At 39.3% G+C, this 19,280-nt stretch overlaps 1 protein-coding gene across 3 annotated transcripts in view; it reads left to right on the top strand.

The window, feature by feature from the left end:
- KDM5A (lysine demethylase 5A) overlaps window positions 1-19,280 on the top strand; it is a 118,047-nt gene that overhangs the window by 66,152 nt on the left and 32,615 nt on the right. For 2 of the 3 annotated variants that reach the window (XM_008973823.6, XM_055095209.2), the window contains exons 15-24: window positions 2,088-2,269; window positions 2,656-2,780; window positions 3,295-3,445; window positions 4,755-4,869; window positions 7,399-7,754; window positions 12,648-12,786; window positions 14,778-14,957; window positions 15,879-16,040; window positions 17,836-18,387; window positions 18,752-18,895. In XM_008973823.6, coding sequence (XP_008972071.2) covers window positions 2,088-2,269; window positions 2,656-2,780; window positions 3,295-3,445; window positions 4,755-4,869; window positions 7,399-7,754; window positions 12,648-12,786; window positions 14,778-14,957; window positions 15,879-16,040; window positions 17,836-18,387; window positions 18,752-18,895 — 2,106 coding nt within the window. Of the gene's footprint in view, window positions 1-2,087; window positions 2,270-2,655; window positions 2,781-3,294; window positions 3,446-4,754; window positions 4,870-7,398; window positions 7,755-12,647; window positions 12,787-14,777; window positions 14,958-15,878; window positions 16,041-17,835; window positions 18,388-18,751; window positions 18,921-19,280 lie in introns of all 3 variants that reach the window. The other variant, XM_063593252.1, reaches the window with a different exon arrangement.

Raw genomic sequence — 19,280 nt, 5'->3', positions numbered from 1 at the left:
CTAATTTTTGTGTTTTTAGTGGAGACAGGGTTTCACCATGTTAGCCGGGCTAATCTCGAACTCCTGACCTCAGGTTATCTGCCCTCCTCGGCCTCCCAAAGTGCTGGGATTACAGGCGTGAGCCACCACACCTGGCCTCGTTTCCTTCATAGTTATATGTTACCTAGTTGTTTGTTTTGTTTTATTTATTTATTTGAGACAGGGTCTCACTCTGTTGCCCGAGTTGGAGTGCAGTGGCGCGATCTTGGCTCACCTGCAGTCTCCACCTCTCAGGTTCAAGCAATTCTGCGTCTGCCTCCTGAGTAGTTAGGGTTACAAGCATGTGCCACCACACCCGGTAATTTTTGTATTTTTAGTAATGACAAAGTTTCACCATGTTGGCCAAGCTGGTCTTGAACTCCTGACCTCAGGTGATCTACCCACCTCGGCCTCCCAAAGTGGTGGGATTACAGGTGTGAGCTACGGCACCTGGAACAAAAAAAATATATTTTTTCCAGAGTGTCTTTTAGGATCCGATCCTTGGAGTACACTTTGGGAAATGGTATAAAATTTCTTGAAGCAGCCAGAAGTGTCTCAGTTGCCACATAAGCATTCCCTTGAGAACAGCTTTGCCAGTTGTTCTGAAGCTGAGTAAATTCTTATAAACTAAGAAATACGTGCAATGCATTTTGAAACTGTTTTTACGTTAAAATAATTTTTAAAGAAAATACTAAATGCCAGTATAAGAAAATGGAAAGATAAGAGAATATGGCCAGCAGACATCTAGATTAAACTGATATCAAAAACAGTGTATGATGAAAGACCAGAATTGTGCCTGCCAGTGAATAAATTATCAGGTTCCCACCTTGTTTACATGAAGAGAGTTTGCTCTTATTGCAGAATTGGGTTTACAAGTAACTTGCTCAATCAAGTAAGCAGAAACTGTAAAGTTATATAATAAATGGAGGTGTTTGGTAAAATGCACTTCATATGCTCTTACATTCTTTTTTTTTTTCTTTTTGAGACGGAGTCTCGCTCTGTCACCCAGGCTGGAGTGCAGTGGCGTGATCTCAGCTCATTGCAACCTTCACCCCCTGGGCTCAAGTGATTCTCCTGTCTCAGCCTCCTGAGTAGCTGGGACTACAGGCATGCATCACCACGCCCGGCTAACTTTTGTATTTTTAGTAGAGATGAAGTTTCGCCATATTGGCCAGGCTGGTCTTGAACTCCTGATCTCAGGTGATCTGCCCACCTCGGCCTCCCAAAGTGCTGGGATTATAGGTGTGACCCACTGCACCCTGCCTGCTCTTACGTTCTTGGCATACTGAATTTGTCTTAACTTTCTTTTTGATGTCATGCTGATATTATATTTTAATTTGCACAATTTACTTTATACTTCTTTGTCCTTACATATGTTTGTATATGTCAGTGTTAGTTTTGGATAATAGATTACTGATTTATTTTGCTCAAGGATGTAATTGGAAGGAACTTTTGGTGTATAGCCGGCCACCCCCAAAATGCCTCCCAATTAAAATTTTCTTCCCTTCTCTCAAAAAACTGTCTTGACTTTTGTGGTAATCGCATTCTTTTTTTTAGAGACAGGGTCTTGCTATGTCGGCTGGGGTTGGAGTGCAGCAGTACTATCATAGCTTACTACAGCCTGGCCTCAAATGATCTTCCCTCCTTAGCCTCCTGAGTAGCTGGGACTACAGGCATGCACCACCATGCCTGGGTAATGTTTAAAAATTTTTTTGTAGGGATGCTCACTTTGTTGCCCCGGCTGGTCTCAAATCCCTGGCTTCAAACAATCCTTCCGCCTCAGCTTCCTAAAGTGCTGGGATGATAGCCATGAGCCACTGCACCCAGCCCACGTTTCTTTATAGTTTTGTCACTCAAATGTGCATCCTTAGATACCAAACTTTAATCTTGCCCATTGAAAAAAATTTAGCAATGATTACTTTTAGGAAGTATTTTGATGTTGTGCCATTGTACCTTTCATGTTTATACCTTTAAGTCAGAGATTTGTTTATAGAAAAAAATGTAACTTAAGTTTTTTGATGCTTTAAAGACTAGAAAGACTTGATCTAGTGAAATAAATTATATTTCAGGGTGTCCTGATGTCAGAAGAAGAAGTGTTTGAACTTGTTCCTGATGATGAGCGGCAGTGTTCAGCATGCAGAACCACATGTTTTCTCTCTGCTCTCACATGTTCCTGTAATCCTGAGCGGCTTGTATGTCTCTACCATCCAACTGATCTGTGCCCCTGCCCCATGCAGAAGAAATGTCTTAGGTATCCAAAAGTATTTTGTAAAACTTCCATTACCTTTTTTTAAAACCAAGTTTTAATGTTATTTTTACTTATTCCCTTACTTCACTCCTTTACTCTGGACTTCTCAACTTCTCTGTCTACTTCTAGGCTTGAAGACCAGTCCCTTAAAGTTGGCCCTAAACCTGGCAGCTGAAATTAGTTTATCCGTTGATTTCACATGTTCCTTGTCTCCCTGCATTAAAAAGTGTGGGCTGGTTTGATTTTCTCTTTATGTGAACTAAGATCCCATTCCCTTGGCCATTGTATTTTCCTTAAGCTGGTTATATTTAAAACTTTATTTTTAAGTTATTGTTGGTTTTTGAGGTTTTTATTTCTGGTTTTTTTTTTTTTTTTTTTTTTTTTTGTAGATATCGCTACCCATTAGAAGACCTCCCTTCTCTGCTCTATGGTGTAAAAGTCAGGGCACAGTCCTATGACACTTGGGTCAGTCGTGTTACAGAAGCACTGTCTGCTAACTTCAACCACAAAAAAGGTTAAATTTCCTTCTTTTGTATGCATATACTGAATTGATTGTCACTTTAAAAGAGGCTTTGTTTTCGTTTTATGTTTTTTCCTTCCATAAAAGAAAAATCCTAGGCTTCCTATGAGATTTGAGATTAATGGGTTGATTGAATATAGACTTAATTTTCTATTTGAGAATCTTGTTTGAAATGAAAAAGCTGATATAAAATGGGCCGGACATCTGACTTGCAGTAAATTTATTATGTATGTTGGGAACCCACTATTACCAGTAAGACTGACACTGAAGGCTTCTTTGGAAAGAGAAATTTATTTACCTGAGAGAAACTGTCTATAGGGATTATAAATGAGCACCTGGTTGTTAGCTGTTATTGTGTTGGTGAGATTTTCACAGCTGTTTGTTTCTACTAATTATTATATTTCTACAAGTAGGTTGGGGACTCACTTGAGTGAGGTTGGTGAAGATTTTAGAATGGCTTTTTGTGTCTATGGTTATTGTATATGGCTCTTTATTTAAATTTTTACAGATTTGATTGAATTGCGAGTAATGCTGGAAGATGCTGAGGATAGGAAATACCCAGAGAATGATCTCTTTCGAAAACTCAGGGATGCTGTAAAAGAAGCTGAGACCTGTGCTTCTGTGGCTCAGCTGCTTCTGAGCAAAAAGCAGAAACACAGGTAAACCTAAGAAGAGTTTAATTCTCCAGTGTTTTCCTGTTTCTTTCAGAGTAAAAACCAAAATTTTATCTGGCCTGTGAAGCCGTACATTATCTTTGACCTCTTGTGGCCATGTCTCTTGCTTCCCCAGTAATGCTCCAGTTTTATCTCCTACTATTCTCCCTTCTTTCTTGCTCCAGCCTGCAGTGTTCTTTCTCTTGCTGTTCTTCATACATAGCAGGCACATTTTTGCTTAGGACTTCATGCTCTCTCTTTACTCTGCTTGGAGTTCTCTTCCCACCATATCCAGGTGGCTTGTTCCCTTACCTACCTCTTTGAAGCCTTTGTTTTCAAATGTCACTTTGTTGGCAAGGGCTTTTCTGACAAGCCTTTATAAAATTGCAATCCTCTTACCCTTCTTTGATGCTTTGTTTTTCTCCTAGCTTTATCACCTTCTGATACACTAATCTACTTATTTTATTAATTATCTGTCTTTTCTCCCCCATCCCCTACTAGAATGTACACAAGACTAGAATATCAGGGATTTTTTTTTCATTGCCATATTTCTTGTGCTTAGAACAATGCCTGGCACACAGTTGTGCAATAAATATTTGTAAATGAACAAATAGAAACTGTAGGCTGAAGGCAGGTGGCAGCAAAGGGTAACCTTGATGGATGCAGAGGACCCTTGATATAATGGAATTCATAAATATTAAATTTTCTGTGGTATTTAAATGTGTTGTAGTAATTCCAACACATTTTTTCTGTCTGAATGGCTTTTCTCTAGCAGTTCACATTGGGTTTTTAAATTACTTTGTAAATTTTTTATTTACCATTTTGTTAGATAACTCTTCTTAGAGACATTGATCAGCAGCTCTTAACTTGTCATTGGGTCAGTGACCCCACTTGGAGAAACTAGTAAAAGTTTAGGAACCCTCTTAGAAAAATCATGTACACACAAAATTTTGAAGCACTTTCAGAGGGTTCATTGTCACCTAAGGCGGGTTAAAGGCTCTTTCACATTTTAACCTTCTTGAGATACAGTATTAAGTTTTATCAATGAACTTAATATTCCAACTATGAGGAATTTATGTAATGTTTGAAATGTTTAATACTTGTAGATCGAAGGAACTGTAACTTGGAGAGTTGAATCTTTGAGTCATTAACTGAATAACTCAACTGTTTTGAAGTGGTCACCATTGTGGTGTTATCCTTCAAACACTGGGATTCTAGGATTGCTTAGGTTTGAATTCTGAAGAGACTAGGAGCCCTTTTGATATCAGAATGACTGAATTTTTCTTACTTATATCTCAATATTATTTCACATCAGACAGAGCCCAGATAGTGGGAGGACTCGGACCAAACTGACAGTGGAAGAATTGAAGGCCTTTGTCCAACAACTTTTTAGTCTTCCGTGTGTCATCAGCCAAGCTCGGCAAGTAAAGGTGGAGTATTACATCCTTTTTTTGGGTAATGTCCTTTGTGACATGGTCCACTGTTCTGGGTTTCACAGAATGGTATATCTAAACTAGTTTTTTGCTCTGATTTTTTTTTTCTCTCACATATATGCTGCTATTTGAGGTTCTTTAGTAGGCAGTTTTTTGGTTTTGTTCTTAGCCATTATTCCCCATTTAAAATTCTGTAACTAAGGCTGGTATGAAATTATTTTTTTCTATATTAATTTTAGTTCAGAACCCCCATTTAACATAGATGTAATTGAAATGCAAGAAGTTAGTTAAAATAATCTGCATGTATCAGTGTTAATAATACGTGAGCTTTTAAAAAGCTTAATGATCGCTTAATGAATATGTAAAATCTTAAAAGTATGTATCAAATATATTAATCTCCATAGTTAATGATCTTTTGATAGTCTGGGGTGTTTTTGTGTTTGAGGGGTGGGTAGAGTGTCTAAAATAGTGTTTTTTATTTTTGTTTTTGTTTTTGAGATGGGAGTCTCGCTCTGTCGCCCAGGCTGGAGTGCAGTGGCGAGATCTCGGCTTACTGCAACCTCTGCCTCCTGGGTTCAAGCGATTCTCCTGCCTCAGCCTCCCGAGTAGCTGGGATTGGAGGAATGGGCCACTATGCCCAGCTAATTTTTATAGTTTTAGTAGAGATGGGTTTTCGCCATGTTAGCAGGCTGGTTTCAAACTCCTGACCTCAAGTGGTCCACGCGCCTCGGCCTCCCAAAGTGCTGGGATTACAGGCATGAGCCACCGCACCCGGCCTAAAATAGTTTTTATCAAGGTTATCAACTTGTGAAATCTATGGTCAGTTGTGTTCTTGTCTTACTCCATTTCATAAGAGCATTTTGATAGTTGACTACTCTTTCTTGAATGCTGTTCTTTAAGCCCCGGTGACACCACACTTTCTGGGTTTTTTCTTAGCTCATTGGCAGTTCTTCTTCTCTTACGTCTTCCTTGCTGCTTGTTTTCTCTTCGACTTGACTTCTAAGTGTTGGAGTATATTAGGAGTCTCGGCCCTTTCTTCAGGTGCCCCCACTTCTGATACCTTATTTGCCCAGTGACATTAAATATCACCTATATCCTGTTGATTCAATCCCACATCTCCAGCCCTGGATGCCTTTTTTCCCTGCAGACTTGTATGTCCAGCTGCATACTCTGGATTTCCATTTGGTGGACTAAAAGGCATCTTAAAGGCTTTTTTTCTTTTCTTTTCTTTTTTTTTGAGACAGCGTCTGGCTCCGTCATCCAGGCTGCAGTACAGTGGTATGGTCTCGGCTCACTGTAACTTCTTCCCAGACTCAAGCAATCCTCCCACCTCAGCCTCCCAAGTTGCTGGTGCACTACAGGTGCATACCACCACGCCTGGCTAATTTTTGTATGTTTTGTAGAGACGAGTTTTTGCCATTTTGCCCAGGCTGGTCTCAAAACTCCTGAGCTCAAGCGATCCACTTGCTTTGGCCTCCCAAAGTGCTGGAATTACAGACATGAGCCACCACGCCTTTTAATGAACCAAGTGAATCAAACTCCTTGATTTCTTTATTTCCCTTATACCCCGTGTTCAATATTTAAACAAGTGCTGGCTGCTATTACCTCCAAAATATATCCCAAAGGAAACCATTTATTGTCCTCTCCGTTGCCTAAACTATGCTCTACACCACTGGAATGTGCCCCTTGGATTACTCCCAACAGCCTTTCAGCTGCTTTCCCTTCTTCTGCTCGTCTGACATTTTATTTTTTGTTTGGTAGCCAGAATGATAATCTAAATTTTAAATCAAATCACCTCACTTCCCTATGGTAAAAATTCTCCAGTGGTTCCCCAAAGCCATTTGAATGAAATTCAAACTCATTGTAACCTAGAAGATACTGTGTAGTCTGACCTCTGCTTATTTTTTAACAGCATTTCTCCATCATCATCCACTTGCAGCAACACACCAAGCTCATTCTTCTTTAAAAGCGTTTGCAATTATTATTTGCCCTGCCCGAACCGTTCTTCCTTCAGATCCTCTTGTAGTTCCTCCCCAACCCTCAATTTAGTTTCAGTTTGTCTTCTGTGACTACCAATGACATTACTAAGTAATATGCCCTTCCCCACTCTGGTCATTCTCTGTTGTGCTGCCCTATTTTATTTTCAGAGCACTTGACACTAACTGAAACATTTTATTCCTATGTTCACTGTCTGGTCATCTGCATTAGAATGTATGTTCTCTGAAGACAAGGACTATTTTATGTCTTCTTTAATACTGTGTGCCTAGAAAAGTGCCTGCATCTAAGTCAGCAGTCATTAAATATTTATTGAATGAATCAACTATATTTTAAAAGTAGGAGAATAGCTAGAAGTAATTACACAAAAGCATATTTATTAATTTAACTGTCATATCTGAATATTTGGTGTTCTGATGGTGAGATTATAAGAGTCTAGAATTGATAGTTTGCCTTGACTATGTCTATTTCATACTCTTTTGTATGTTTTAAATTTGTTTTTCTGATTTTTATTTCTTTTGACCTTTTCAGAATCTGCTAGATGATGTGGAAGAGTTTCATGAACGTGCTCAGGAGGCCATGATGGATGAAACCCCAGATTCTTCCAAACTCCAGATGTTGATAGATATGGGCTCTAGTCTCTATGTGGAACTCCCTGAATTACCACGACTGAAGCAAGAGCTACAACAGGCTCGGTGGTTGGACGAAGTAAGACTGACCTTATCAGATCCGCAACAAGTCACTTTGGATGTCATGAAGAAGCTGATAGACTCTGGGGTAGGGTTGGCACCCCACCATGCTGTGGAGAAAGCAATGGCTGAACTACAGGAGCTCCTTACAGTCTCTGAACGATGGGAAGAAAAGGCTAAGGTCTGCCTACAGGCAAGGTGAACACATTTTGGTGACAGTTGCCTCTTTAACAACTAAGTCAGAAGGTAGAGTGGGAAGAAGGAACTTAAAAGCTTATTTCATTAAATGACTTTTTTTTTTTTTTTGCGTTTAGGATTTTAACGTATAAGTAGCATTAGTTAAGTTGTGTAGGTGGGAAAGGTATTTCCTGATGATCCAGGGCCTGAAGGAAACCGGGAGATTCTCCTCTCTCCCTGCTTTGGCAGGCAGCTCCTGGAGAGGTGCAGCTCCCGGAGAGGTGCAGGTCAGTGGCAGTGGGTACAGACAAGCTGGAGAGTTTCTTGCTGGGCAGGAATGCCCACAGGCCATGCCTTCTTCAACCCTCAGAGCACCTCATTGTGTCTGGACCCACGCATGGGGTAGCGTTGCTAGAGAGTGGAGAGTGGGTTCTCCTGGGTCTGGCTCCGACAACTGGTTTTCTGTGATGACATTAAATATTTAATTAAATGTTCTGTGCCTTCCCTGGCCAGTCGCTAAGTTATCAAATGGGGCTACATGTAGACCGTTTCAAATATGTGCAAACTATTGTGCAGAGTACTTTGTTAGGTACTTCATGTTATACAAAGTAGTATTTTGTTTAGAGCCTATGCTTAGTGATACTATAGTTAGGAAGTAAGAAGTATAAAGCTCATTGTAGTACCTTATTAATGTTAACTGAAAGGTAAGGAAAAATGTTACAGGGATTCAGAGGGGGAAGATCATGGTGAGCTTGGGTGGTCAGTAGAGAAGCTTCAGAGAAAAATAAGAACTTAGGTAGAGCCTTGAGGAATGAGTAGGATTGAAGTGGAAGGGAGGTAAGAGAAATTTCAGAAACTGAGTTTAAGGAATATTTAGGGCGTGTTCACGTGACAGAAAATAAGTGGGTTTCCCTGGAGTGGAGGATTCATGTCGAAAAGTATTGGGAGATGAGAATCAGGCAGGAGGAGAATGTTGAGTGGCTGTATTAGCATCAGCACCCCATTGGACTTAATGAGATTTAAATAAAGTGTTTATATCTGACTGTATGTCAGCAAATTTGGCTGATAATTAACGGTGGTCCTTGTGAAAGCATTTCTCTAGCAGCTAAGATTAATATTTATATAATTTCTATTGTGAGGATGAGGAAACTGGGGTGCCTGGAGAGATCACGTAGTTACTGAGTGACACAACTGAAATTTAAAGTATCTTCCACTTCATTTCAATACCTCTGTGTACTTAACTACTTTGCCAGCCACTTACTTTGGATGCATTTTGGTAAGAAAATATTTAGGTGATTTAATTAGCACAGCTCTGAGAAGCCTCTGTGTACACTGGATATTTTGCTATCCAGATGCCATGCAGAACACATACTAAAATTTATTCATAGCTTTTCCTATTGGAACTGTTCATATTACTCAGTGTCTTCAGACGAATGACAGTTCCAGGAGGTGGGGACATATTAAGTGGACAAAGCTAAATAACTTTGGAATGTAAAACTATGATTTTGATATACGTGATGCACCTGGTAGTAGGCCACCAAATGAAATTTCGTTGGTAATAATAGTTAAAAACTTTGTTTTCCCGGTCTCCGATATTTAATCAGTCACCAGGTTCTGATGACTCTGTCTCCAACATGTCTTTCATATCTCTCTTTCAAATTCATTGTCACTGACCTAGTTGTAGTCCTCTTATATTTTACCTTGATATTTGAGTTTGGTAAGTATTGATGGAGAACCTGCTACATGCCAGGTGCTATTTCTAAATGCTATGTAGACAGTAGTGAACAAGACACACAAAGATCTCTGCTTTCATGGAGCTACCGTTCTAGTAGAGAGAGAGAGAGAAATAAATGAATGAATTTCAAATAATTAGTGTCATGAAAAAAGTAAAACTGGTAAAGAAATAGAGGATTATGTGGTTGGTGGAAATAGTGGGAGTTAGACTCTTTTCTAACTTCTGTCAGAATTATCTTTCTGAAACACAGCCTTAATCTTCTTGATCTCTTTAGTATTGGTTATTAACTATTTACCATTATTTTCTCGAGATTCTTTCTTTGCCTTTGGCCTTCTCTCTACCTCTAAAATAATGGTTTTCCTTGAGATTCTGGCATAGATGCCTTTCTTTTCTCACTCTGTACAGTCTCTCTGGAAATTTCATTTAATTTCTTGGCTCTGTTTGCCTTCTTTATACTGAGTAACTCCTAAATCTTCATTTATAATATAGATTTCTTTCATAAATATCATCTGCCTGTTAGATAATTCCAGGGGATGTCCCACAGATACCTGAAAGTCCCTGTATCCAAAATTGGACTCATTAATGTCTTCTCATAGCCTCCTCCTTTGTTTCTTTATTCTTTAAATTATACCATCTTTCACTCATTTGAACAAGCAGGTACTTTGGTAGTTAGCTTTGACTCTTCCCTTCTTCTTTATCCTCAAACTCAGTCATGTTGATTATATTTCCCCAGTGCTTCTCACTTTCTTTCATTTTTTTTTTTTAAGTCTGCACGTGGATTTATGTTATACTCATTCTTTTTCACCCCACCCTGCCTTTTTTTGAGATGGAGATTTGCTTTGTTGCCCAGGCTGGGGTGTGCAATGGTGCCATTTTGGCTCATGGCAACCTCCACTGCCCAAGGCTCAAGCAATTCTCGTGCCTCAGGCTTCCGAGTAGCTGGGATTATAGGTGCATGCCACCATGCCCAGCTAATTTTTTTATTTTTTGCAGAGATGGGGTTTCGCCATGTTGGCCAGCCTTGTCTTGAGCTCCTGACCTCAAGCAATCTGCCTGCCTCGGCCTCCCAAAGTGCTGGGATTACAGGCATGAGCCACTGTGCCCAGCCTTTTACCCTCATTCTTGAAGGACTTTTTTGCGATAGATGTAAAATTACTGGTTGACAATTATTTTGTCTTAGTACTTTGGATATATCATTCTCTCTGCTGTTTTGAAAAGAATCTTTTCACTTGGACTGCTTGTAGGATTATTCCTTCTTTTTCTCTCATTCCACTCAGGCTGCTGTTGTAGCTTGCCTAGATCACAGCAGCAGATTCTGTCTGGTCTTACCCCTCTCTAATTCATTCTCTATACTGCCACTAGTACTTTGTTAAAATACAGGTGTAACTTTCACTCCCTTACTTAAATCCTTCTCTAGTTTTCTGTTGCCCTCAGGATGAAGTCCAAATTCCCTAACCTGATTTATAAGGCCATCTGTCATCTAGCCTCTTGCTTAATTATATATCTAGTCTTATCTCTTGCCATTCTTCCTCTTGTATTCTATGTTCCAAACATTGTGATTTTTCCTCTCAGTTCCTCAAACATCTGTGTTCTTTCTCTGCATCTTTGTGCATGTTTATTTTATTCTCCTGTGGAGCACTCTTATTTTCAGCCCATCTCCTGTGGTGTACCTCTACCAACCTTACCCTGCCCCTGGCCCCAGCTTTCCTGATTAAGTCTTGTTCAGAAAGGATGAGAAAGCTTAGACATCACTTTTGGGAAGTCTTCTTTCCCTGCCAAGTCAATTAGGTTCTCCTAGTATGTATTCCAATAGCACTTTTACTTTGATTTATCATTACACTTACCACAGAGCATCATAAACTCCTTATGAATAATCTTCATAAGATTAAAAAGTTTCGTGAGGCTGGGCACAGTGGCTCACGCCTGTAATCCCAGCACTTTGGGAGGCTGAGGCAGGAGAATCACGAGGTCAGGAGATGGAGACCATCCTGGCTAACACAGTGAAACCCCGTCTCTACTAAAAATACAAAAAATTAGCCGGGCGTGGTGGCGCATGCCTGTACTCCCAGCTACTCGGGAGGCTGAGGCATGAGAATCGTTTGAACCTAGGAGGCAGCGGTTGCAGTGAGCTGAGATTGCGCCACTGCACTTCAGCCTGGGTGACCCCGAGACTCAAAAAAGAAAGAAATGAAAGGTTTCATGAGGCAAGGACTGTCATTTTTGCTCATGAGCAATTTCCAGGACCTAGAACAGTGCCTAACACATAGTAGGATTCGTGGATGATGAACGATTTCAGCCTCAGTACCTTCCCATTGCTTTACATGATGAAGTCCATGGCTCTCAGACTCTGCATCTTTCTTCCTGCCAAATTCCTTTTTCCTGCCCCACTCTTTTTCCACCCATCCCCTGCCTCCAACCCTCCACATCACCCCCTAATCGCAAACTGAACCATGAATGCTTTTCAAGTGTTTCTCCATGCCTTTGTTCATTATATTTTCGTTTGGACAGAATCATACTAATATAAGGCCTACTTCAAAGCCTTTCTCAACTCTCCTGGGCAGAATTAATCACTGCCTCCCGTAACAGTGAGTTTATAGTAATTTGGTTTTAGTTCCCAGTAGAAGCATAATTCTTATCTTCTACTGTGATTCATTGAGGATAAGGTCTATGCTTTATTCATCTTTGTGTAACTAATGTTAATGAATGTAGTTTAAGTAAATGTACATTGTCAACATTAATGGATTTCTAGTCTATTGTTTTCTATATTGCTATCCAATGTGCATCTCTGACAATTTCAGGTACTGTAGACAAGTAGAGTAGAGGCAGTCTAGTATAGTGAAAAGATCATGGATCTGACCCTCATTCTGAATCAGTATTTCAGATGTGTCCTTTATTACACTAAATGACCGGGGAAAATAACTTTTCTTTGAGTTAAAGTTTTCTTATCCATAAAAATTTATATTTTATTTTATTATAAACTTACGTTTATACATTTTCTTATCTGTGAAGTTTTCTTATCTGTAAGATGGAAAAGAAAGATACTAGCTGCTTTGCCTCCCTTATAGGATTGTGGTAAGAATTCAGTGAAATCATGTAAATGAAAGTTCTCTAAACATTCTGAAATGTTACTTAAATGTTGATTTCTCATGCATCCTACTCTGTTTTTATTGTTCTTTTAGACCGAGGCACAGTGTGGCAAGTTTAGAAAGCATTGTGCATGAAGCCAAGAACATTCCAGCCTTTCTACCCAATGTGTTGTCCTTGAAAGAAGCCTTACAAAAGGCTCGAGAATGGACCGCTAAAGTGGAAGCTATTCAGGTAAGAAGACTTGGATTATCCCACCTATCAGGTAATGCCTGTTTCATGGATTAATCTTTTAAACTATTAATTCTTTAGAATAGAATAATCATAATACAAACGATCCCTAACTTAGATCGATTTGTGATTTTTAGACTTTATGATGGTGCGAAAGTGATATGCATTGAGTAGAAACTGTGTTTCGAATTTTGAATTTTGAACTTGTGCCAGGCTAGCAATATGTGGTATGACATTCTCTCACAATGCCGGGCAGCAGCACTGAGCCACAGCTCCCAGTCAGTCATGCCGATGTAAGTGTTCTGAGCACCTTTAAGGTAGGCTAGGCTAAGCTGTGTTTCGTATGTTAATTTTATTAAATGCATTTTCAAATTACAATATTTTCAACTTACGACGGGACATAACCCTGTCGTAAGTTGAGGAGCATCTATAAAATAATTCTAGTAAAGTTCACTTACTCTTTCGTCTGATTTTATAATTTAGAATAATTATTACCTACTTAAATATTACTTGTTTTTATTGACTCCTTGCTATGAAAGATGATGGAATTAGTTATTTAACTCTTTAGCAGTAGGGAATTTGTTACCTACTGTATTCTTCAAATTTTTTTCCATGTGCATAAATTACTTTTAAAATTAGAGGCAGAAAAATAAAATGAAATTAACATTTACTGAGCACCACAGTACTCTTGCTACTATTCTAGATGTTTGGGAGCAGGCATGTAAGGGAAGGGTATAAAAATAGGACTTATGGTATAAAATAGGGTATAAAAGTAGAGTCTTCCAAATACATATTTTCTAGTTGGAGAGACGTATTTTACACCTCTGTAATTTAAAACAGAGTGAAATAAGTGCTAGATAGAGATAAAAGTGTACTCGAATCATAAAAACCGTTAAGCAGCACTTACAGTGTTAAGTATATAAATACTCTTAATTATAGAACTGTACTCAAAAAGAAAACCAACTTCCACTATACTGCTGCCCCCAAAAGGAACGTATTCTGGGTGTCAAGTTCTTTTTTTTTTGAGACAGAGTCTCGCTCTGTCGCCCTGGCTGGAGTGCAGTGGTGTGATCTTGGCTCACTGCAACCTCTGCCTCCTGGGTTCAAGCAATTCTCCTGCCTCAGCTTCCCAAGTAGCTGGGACTACAGGCGCATGCCAGCACGCCTAGCTAATTTTTGTATTTTTAGTAGAGCCGGGGTTTCACCATGTTGGCCAGGCTGGTCTTGAAGTCCTCACCTCAGGTGATCCGCCTGTCTTGGCCTTCCAAAGTGCTGGGATTACAGGCGTGAGCCACCGCGCCTGGCCTGGGTGTCTTCTCTTTTACTTTCTTTTCTGTTGAGTTTTTCTGGGACCTGCTTAGCTGCCCCTGTTTCTTTTCTGTTTTTTTGAATTATTTCTGTTTTTATCTGGACAGCTTCTATGTTTGATGCGTTTTTGACCTGGCTCAGGCAGTAGTTGTTGTCTTCGAATGTCTGAGTATCTTTAATTGGCTGTTTTATTTAGAATTGAAGGACTAAGTCAATAAGTATAGGTAACTATCATGTGTTTCCTCTGTAATTTCAAAGGGCTGTCTCTCCACCAGGTGGGGTTTCACCATGTTGGCCAGGCTGGTCTCGAGCTCCTGACCTCAGGTGATCTGCCTGCCTCAGCCTCCCAAAGTGCTGAGATTACAGGTGTGAGCCACCACGCCTGGCCTGCTAACTGTGTTTGTATACGTCTGTGCTTTAGATTGTCCTTTGAACTGGTTGTTATATCTACTGGTACTCTCAATTAATAAATAAAATCATTGATGACATGTTCATTAAAAAAAATAATTTACACAAACTTTAAAAAATAGGACATTGGAAGTTATATTAATTCAAGAGATGGAATTACATTCAAAGAATAATATTTAATAAAAGAACTAACACTAAACTTTGTAAGGTCTTTCAACAGTATATTGCCAAACCCCGTAAGAGAACTCAAATTGTGAGAATCTACTTTGGTTTTTCAGAGTGGCAGCAATTACGCTTATTTGGAGCAGCTTGAGAGCTTGTCTGCGAAAGGACGCCCTATCCCTGTGCGTCTTGAAGCACTGCCGCAAGTGGAATCACAGGTAGCAGCAGCACGGGCATGGAGAGAACGGACTGGGCGGACGTTTCTTAAGAAGAATTCTAGCCATACATTGTTACAGGTACTTGAACTTCAACACTCTCATAAGCAGCTGATAATTTAAGTAGTAATAGTATTGGTGAGGGTTATTTTCAGTTTATCTGATTACCATTATACAAGTGATTCTTACTAGGTAATATCAGATGTTGACTTGAAATCTGGAACCTTGGGCAGATTAATTTCCAGTTAATCTTGTGCTGTCCCTAGAAAAAGCAGTCGGCCTTGGCTTGCTATTGGACTCTAGTCATTGAAATCGTTTTGTTCTGTTTTTTTTGAGACAGGGTCTTGCCCTGTCGCCCAGACTGGAGTGCAGTGGTGCAGTCTCGGCCCACTGCAGCTGTCGCCTCCTGGGCTCAAGTGATCCTTTCACCTCATCCTCCCAAGTGTCTGGGACTACAGGCATGCTACACCATGCCTGGCTAATTTTTTGTATTTTTGGTGGAGATGGGGTTTCATCATGTTGCCTGGGCTGGTCTTGAACTCCTTTGAGCTCAAGTGATGCGCCCGCCTCAGTCTTCCAAAGTGCTGGGATTACAGGTGTGAGCCACCACGTCCAGCCTATCATTGAAAGATCGTATTTCTCCGAAGCACAAATTTGTATACTCATCATCCCTTTCATCTTGAGCAGTTGAACATAGTAGTTAAGAGCAAAGGCTTTGGAATGAGATCCTTTCAGGTTTGAGAGTGGACTCCTTAATTGCTAACCCTGTGTCCTTGGGCAAGTTATTTCCTTCCTGAGCCTCAGTTTCTCTTGTTTATAAAATGTAGATATTAATACCTACTACATAGGGTTGTTGTGAGGAATGAATTAGATCATGTGTATAAAGTCCTTAAGAAAGTGCGTGGGACATGGTTGAACGGTCAACAAATGGTTCCTTTATTATTTTTACTTTTAAGATTATTTTAAAAACCAGAGTTTATAATGGTGGTTTTATTTTTGTAGGTGCTGAGCCCCCGGACCGACATTGGTGTATATGGGAGTGGCAAAAATAGGAGGAAAAAAGTAAAAGAACTAATAGAAAAAGAAAAAGAAAAGGATCTGGACCTGGAGCCTCTGAGTGATCTGGAGGAAGGATTGGAGGAAACCAGAGATACAGCCATGGTGGTAAGAAATTACCTAGCATCTTGAGTTTGCTTGGTGAATAGAAAACTCTGTAAAGATATTAGCAGACTCACAGTTTTTATGTTTTTAACTTTTTATTTTCATATACTTTGGCTTTATGATTATACATATTTCACATTAAAAGTAAATATTTATAATCAAGATATACAAAAAGTTTAGTATTCTGCTCTTTTCCCAAAATTGTCTTTTCCATACCTCTGTTCTTTATTGTTGTTTTAATAGTTGTCTGCTGTTCCATCAAGTTGTCCATAGTTTGCTGAGTACAGTAAGTCCTCACTTAATTTTATCAATAGCTTCTTGCACTGCAACTTTAAGCGAAGCAATGTATAATGAACCCACTTTTACTACAGACTGATATAAACAAGAGTTAAGTTCCTGCAGCATATTTCTGGTCACAAAAAACATCATCAGACTTTTAAAATAAAGACCCCAAACACTTCTGATATTAAACACTGAGAAAATTCGAGCTAAACCTACATTTAAGAAAGAGTAATAAAAACGAGATAATTATCCAGTTTTTGGTAAATTAGTGAGTGACAGTGGCATTGGCCAGGAATTGATTTTTTTCTCATCAGTGTTATAATGAAACTACACTGAACGTAAAGGTGTTATTTGAGGACCTGCTGTAGTTTTCTAATTTTGAGCATTTTGCCTGTTACTAAGTTTCTTATTGTAAGTAATAAAATGAACTTCTTTTATAACTTTTTCCTTCTTTTAAATTTCCTAGACTTGACTCTTAGGAATGTAATTACTGGGTTAGAATTTAATATAAGCATTTTATGACTCTTATTACTATTGTGTTTTTCAAAGGAATTATACCAGGCTACAGATTTCCATCTCTTAATGAGTGTTAAAATATTAGTAGTTGATGAGAATTACGCTTTTTTGGAGGATAGGAGGAATGTGTTAAGATTACTAGGAGCCTGAGGAAATGGAAAATAAATACGAATCTGGACAATAAAAGTAGGGAATTGCATGTGATATAGCTCTTTCTGCCTATAAATGATTCTGTTTTGAAGCCAGTGAAAATATTCTCTGATTAGAGAGCCTGCCTAACAATTCAATCTTGCTAGACAAGTAGGACTGGAAATTATTTCAAAATTGTTTCAAAGCTGCCAGTAGTTTAACAAGAAAATGCACTGACAGTATTGATAATTAAATTTGTTTGCCTTTATTTACTTTGTTAAAATGAGTTTCATAAAACTCTGTTGTTACAACTGATCGTCAAGTTTTGTTATTCTACTTAAACATGAAGAGGCTTTCCAGAGAGAAGTAAATTAATTTGTGTAGGACTTGCCCCAGGGAATGAATTATGAGGCGATAGGAAACTAATACTTTAAGAGTGTTTACCTTGTGCAAGGTACCAGGTTAGGCACTTTCATATGTCTTATTTAATCCGTAAAACAGCAAAATACGGTTGGTAGTATTCTCATTTTTCAGAAAACGGACGTTCTGAAACTTGTATCCCGTATTAACAGTCTAAAAGTACAAGAGCCAGGCTTTGTACCCAGGTTGCTTGATTTCAAGGCATGCCATCTTTGTACCGCACCCTACAGAAGAGGCCAAAGTACTGTACTGATGTACATGATCAAATATGATAGCACTTTGCCCATTTCACACTTGAGGAATGTTTGCATGGAAACCGCCAGGGGCCCCACATTTTAGGAAACTGTTTATAACTGATAACTTGGGAGAAAGATCCCACAGCCTTGAGGATTTGGTATTTTGGGGGGTATATTGCAGTGACTCTTTTCAATTAAATGTTTGTCTTGTACAGGTGGCAGTTTTCAAAGAGCGGGAGCAAAAAGAGATTGAAGCCATGCATTCTCTCAGAGCAGCCAACCTAGCCAAGATGACAATGGTGGACCGCATAGAAGAAGTAAAATTTTGCATTTGCCGCAAGACAGCCAGTGGGTTTATGCTACAGTGTGAGCTCTGCAAAGACTGGTTCCATAACAGCTGTGTTCCTCTTCCTAAATCAAGTTCCCAAAAAAAAGGATCCAGCTGGCAAGCTAAAGAAGTAAAATTCCTTTGCCCTCTTTGTATGCGGTCTCGAAGGCCCAGGCTAGAGACTATTCTGTCACTCCTGGTATCCCTTCAGAAGTTGCCCGTACGGTTGCCTGAAGGAGAGGCCCTACAGTGTTTGACAGAACGTGCTATGAGTTGGCAAGATAGAGCGCGGCAGGCTCTAGCCACAGATGAACTATCCTCTGCCCTGGCCAAACTATCTGTGTTGAGCCAGCGTATGGTGGAACAGGCGGCTCGAGAAAAAACTGAAAAGATCATCAGTGCAGAACTCCAAAAAGCAGCTGCCAATCCAGACTTACAGGCAAGTTTAGGATTTACATTCTTTTTCTATTTCATGGGATATGTCAGTGTATAAATAGTAAATTGAGTCTGTCTTACCAATTGATTAGGAAAATAACAGTAACTTGTCAGCAATTATCCATTGTATTCTCCTTCAACATACACTATAGCACTTTTTTTGGATACGTACTTAGTGAAATATTCTTGGTAATATCATTCAGGTGGACTTTGGCATCATAATCAAATAATTTGATTTCTACTAACTGTTGAAGAACTCTGTTAGCCACTTTGCTTATTCATTACATTTTGGTGATCTTAAGCACACATTAATTACCCTGTCTGTTTAGCATGTCTTGCTGTTCATCTTGGAATTATTTGTTGTTTAGGGACACTTACCTAGTTTCCAGCAGTCTGCTTTTAACCGGGTGGTGAGCAGTGTGTCATCTTCTCCTCGACAAACAATGGACTATGATGATGAAGAAACAGACTCTGATGAAGACATTCGAGAGACATATGGCTACGACATGAAGGTAGTTACATGGACAAGCTGTGTGGGTACATACCTGATCATTGGCTTTGTTTAAAAAAAAAAAAAAGCTATTGAACAGTGATGTTTGAGGCCTGAAAGTGAAAGAGAAAACTAATCATTTATCTGTTCTGAGTTTTTAGTCGTAGCATTTTTTCAAAACTCAAAACATTACAGGTTGCTGAAACAATTTTTTTTTTTTTTTTTGGAGATGGAGTCTCTCTCTGTCACCCAGGCTGGAATGCAATGGCACGATCTCTGTTCAGTGCAACCTCTGCCTTCTGGGTTCAAGCAATTCTTGTGCCTCAGCCTCCCAAGTTGCTGGAATTACAGGTGCATGCCACTCTGCCTGGCTAATTTTTGTGTTTTTAGTAGAGATGGGGTTTTGT

This window comes from Pan paniscus, chromosome 10 (genome assembly GCF_029289425.2).
Source record: "Pan paniscus chromosome 10, NHGRI_mPanPan1-v2.0_pri, whole genome shotgun sequence".
NCBI classification, from domain to species: Eukaryota; Metazoa; Chordata; class Mammalia; order Primates; family Hominidae; genus Pan; species Pan paniscus.
The sequence above is the reverse complement of the archived record's forward strand: the minus strand, read 5'-3'. Positions and strand labels throughout refer to the sequence as shown.